This window comes from Leptonychotes weddellii, unplaced genomic scaffold (assembly GCF_054177405.1).
Source record: "Leptonychotes weddellii isolate Sample4059 unplaced genomic scaffold, ASM5417740v2 HiC_scaffold_14672, whole genome shotgun sequence".
In the NCBI taxonomy this organism is placed as follows: domain Eukaryota; kingdom Metazoa; phylum Chordata; class Mammalia; order Carnivora; family Phocidae; genus Leptonychotes; species Leptonychotes weddellii.
In genome coordinates this window covers 1,769-4,033 of record NW_027727630.1, presented here as the reverse complement: position 1 = coordinate 4,033, position 2,265 = coordinate 1,769, and the positions used below count along the sequence as shown (strand labels likewise).

Below are 2,265 nucleotides of genomic sequence, written 5' to 3'. Positions count from 1 at the left end.
TTAATCTCTGCTCTAATCTTTATTATTTCCTTCCTTCTGCTAGCTTTGGGTTTAATTTGCTCCTCTTTTTCTAGTTCCTTAAGTTATATATAGTTGGGTCATTGATTGGAGATCTTTCTGTTTTTTTTTTTTTTTTTTTTTTTACCGTATTGAGTTACTTTTATTAGGGCAAGTGTGTCTATGTGCTGTAAATTATTTCACTTGCAAGTGCGACTGGCTGGAGGGTGTCTCCCTCTCCCACTACATGGGCCGCTCCCGGGGCCTGGTCACAATGTGCCACCACAGCGTGGGCAGATCACCTTCCTTCCGGGCCAGGGGCAAAGCTTTAGTGCTGGGACCACTAACTGGGGTTTCCTCCTGCAGCTGCTTAACCTCCCGCTCCCAGCTTTCCATCCGCAGCTTCTTCCACTGCTCTCTCTTGGCAAAGTAATCAGGATACATTGCCTTCTCGGAGGGATGCCAGTCATCTAAGTACCACTCGGGCACCTTGTAACACTCATATCTCTCATAGGAGGTCCCTCCTGGAGACTCAGGAGTTCTGGCACAATCAGCATCCTCAGCCATACATCTTCCCTGAAATTCACAAATTTCTAAAAACTAAACAACACCCTCTTAAACAACTGAAGGTTCAAAGAAGAAATCATAAGGAGAATTAGAAAATACTTAGGAATAGATGGGGAAAAAAAAAACAAAAAACAAACCACAACAAACCAAAATTTGTGAGTGCAGTGAGAACAGTCCTAAGGGGAAACCTATAGCTATAAACACATTAAAAAACCAGAAAGAGCGGCCGCTGGAGGAAGCCGCCCTCAGCAGTTGGGTGGCCTTCACTATGTCCTTCTCATTCTTATGTTCTTCAAACCGGGCTCTCATCAAACAAGCGAAGTACCGGTATTTGTCCCTGTGGACGCAATAAGACTCCAGGTGGTGCAGCGCCCGCTTATAAAGCCGCAACACCTTCATATCATATACTTAACCTGGAAAATGTCCCATGTGCATTTTGGTTTTAAAGTTAGTTTTGTCTGGTATCAGTATAGATATCCCCGCTTTCTTTGGGTTACTATTTGTGTGGAATAAATTTTCCAACTTTTACTTTCCATCTATTTGTACCTTTGGAGCTAAAGTGTCTTATAGACAGCATATAGTTGGATCATGTGTTTTTACCCATCCTGTTGATCTTGTCTTTTGATTGGAGAGTTTAATCCGTTTAAATTTAAAGTAATTATGGTAAAGATGGGACTTAGTTTTGTTATGTTTCTATTTCCTTTATGCCTTATAGCTGTTTTGCCCCTCATTTACTGCATTACTGTCTTCTTTTGTGTTGAGTTGATTTTATTTATTTATTTATTTATTTAGGTGTATATTCTATAGCTATTTTCTTTGTGATTACCATGGGATTACATTTAACATTCTAAGTTACAACATTCTAATTTGGATTTATACCACCTTAACTTCAATAACACAAAAATTCTGATTCTTTACAGCTATGTCCCTATCCATTTTGATTATTGAAATCACAAAACTACACCTTTTACATAACATAAAGTAATAATTCTTTTTAGCACATTAACTTCTTAAATCATTTAGAAAACAAAAAGTGGAATTACAAAATGTTGTTACCTTAAAACTAGCTTTTATAATTGCCTGTGCATTTCTCTTTATTGGGATTTTTATTTCTTTATATGGCTTTGAGTTACTGTCTATTGTCATTTCATTTCACCCTGCAGGACTGCCTTGAACATTTCTAGCAGAGCAAGTCTAGTGGTAATAACTATCAGCTCACTGCCTTCTGGCTTCCAAAGTTTCTGATGAGAAATCTGCTGATTATTTTATTGAGGATCCTTTGTATGTGATGAGTTGCTTCTCTCTTGCTGCTTTCAAGTTTCTGTTTGTCTTTCAAAAGTTTGATTATAATGTGTCTTAGTGAAGTTCAGAACTTAAAGTTCATTGAGCTTCTTTGATGTTTATATTCATGTCTTTAATCAAATTTGGTAAGTTTCCAGCCATTATTGCTTCAAATATTCTCTGCACCTTTCTCTGTCTCTTGTCATTCTGGAACTCACATGATGCAGGTGCTGGCTCATTTGATGGTGTCCCACACGTCCCTTTGGCTCTGTTTACCTTTCTTCAGTGTCTTTTCTTTCTGTTCCTCAGACTTGATTATTTTCATTGTCTTATCTTCAAGTTCATGGATTCTTTCTTCTGCCCATTCAAATCTGCCTTTGAATCCCTCTTGTGAATTTTTCATTTCAGGTATTGTACTTT

At 37.9% G+C, this 2,265-nt stretch overlaps 1 protein-coding gene across 1 annotated transcript; it reads right to left on the bottom strand.

Moving 5' to 3' along the window:
• Positions 1 to 240: 240 nt before the first annotated feature.
• On the bottom strand, positions 241 to 963 carry LOC102746787 (NADH dehydrogenase [ubiquinone] 1 beta subcomplex subunit 9). The gene is made up of 2 exons (XM_081809857.1): positions 832 to 963; positions 241 to 573 (listed from the first exon to the last, which is right to left on the bottom strand). Exons 1-2 carry the CDS (start codon positions 961 to 963, stop codon positions 241 to 243), a joined length of 465 nt encoding a protein of 154 aa, XP_081665983.1.
• Between the last annotated feature and the right edge of the window lie 1,302 nt (positions 964 to 2,265).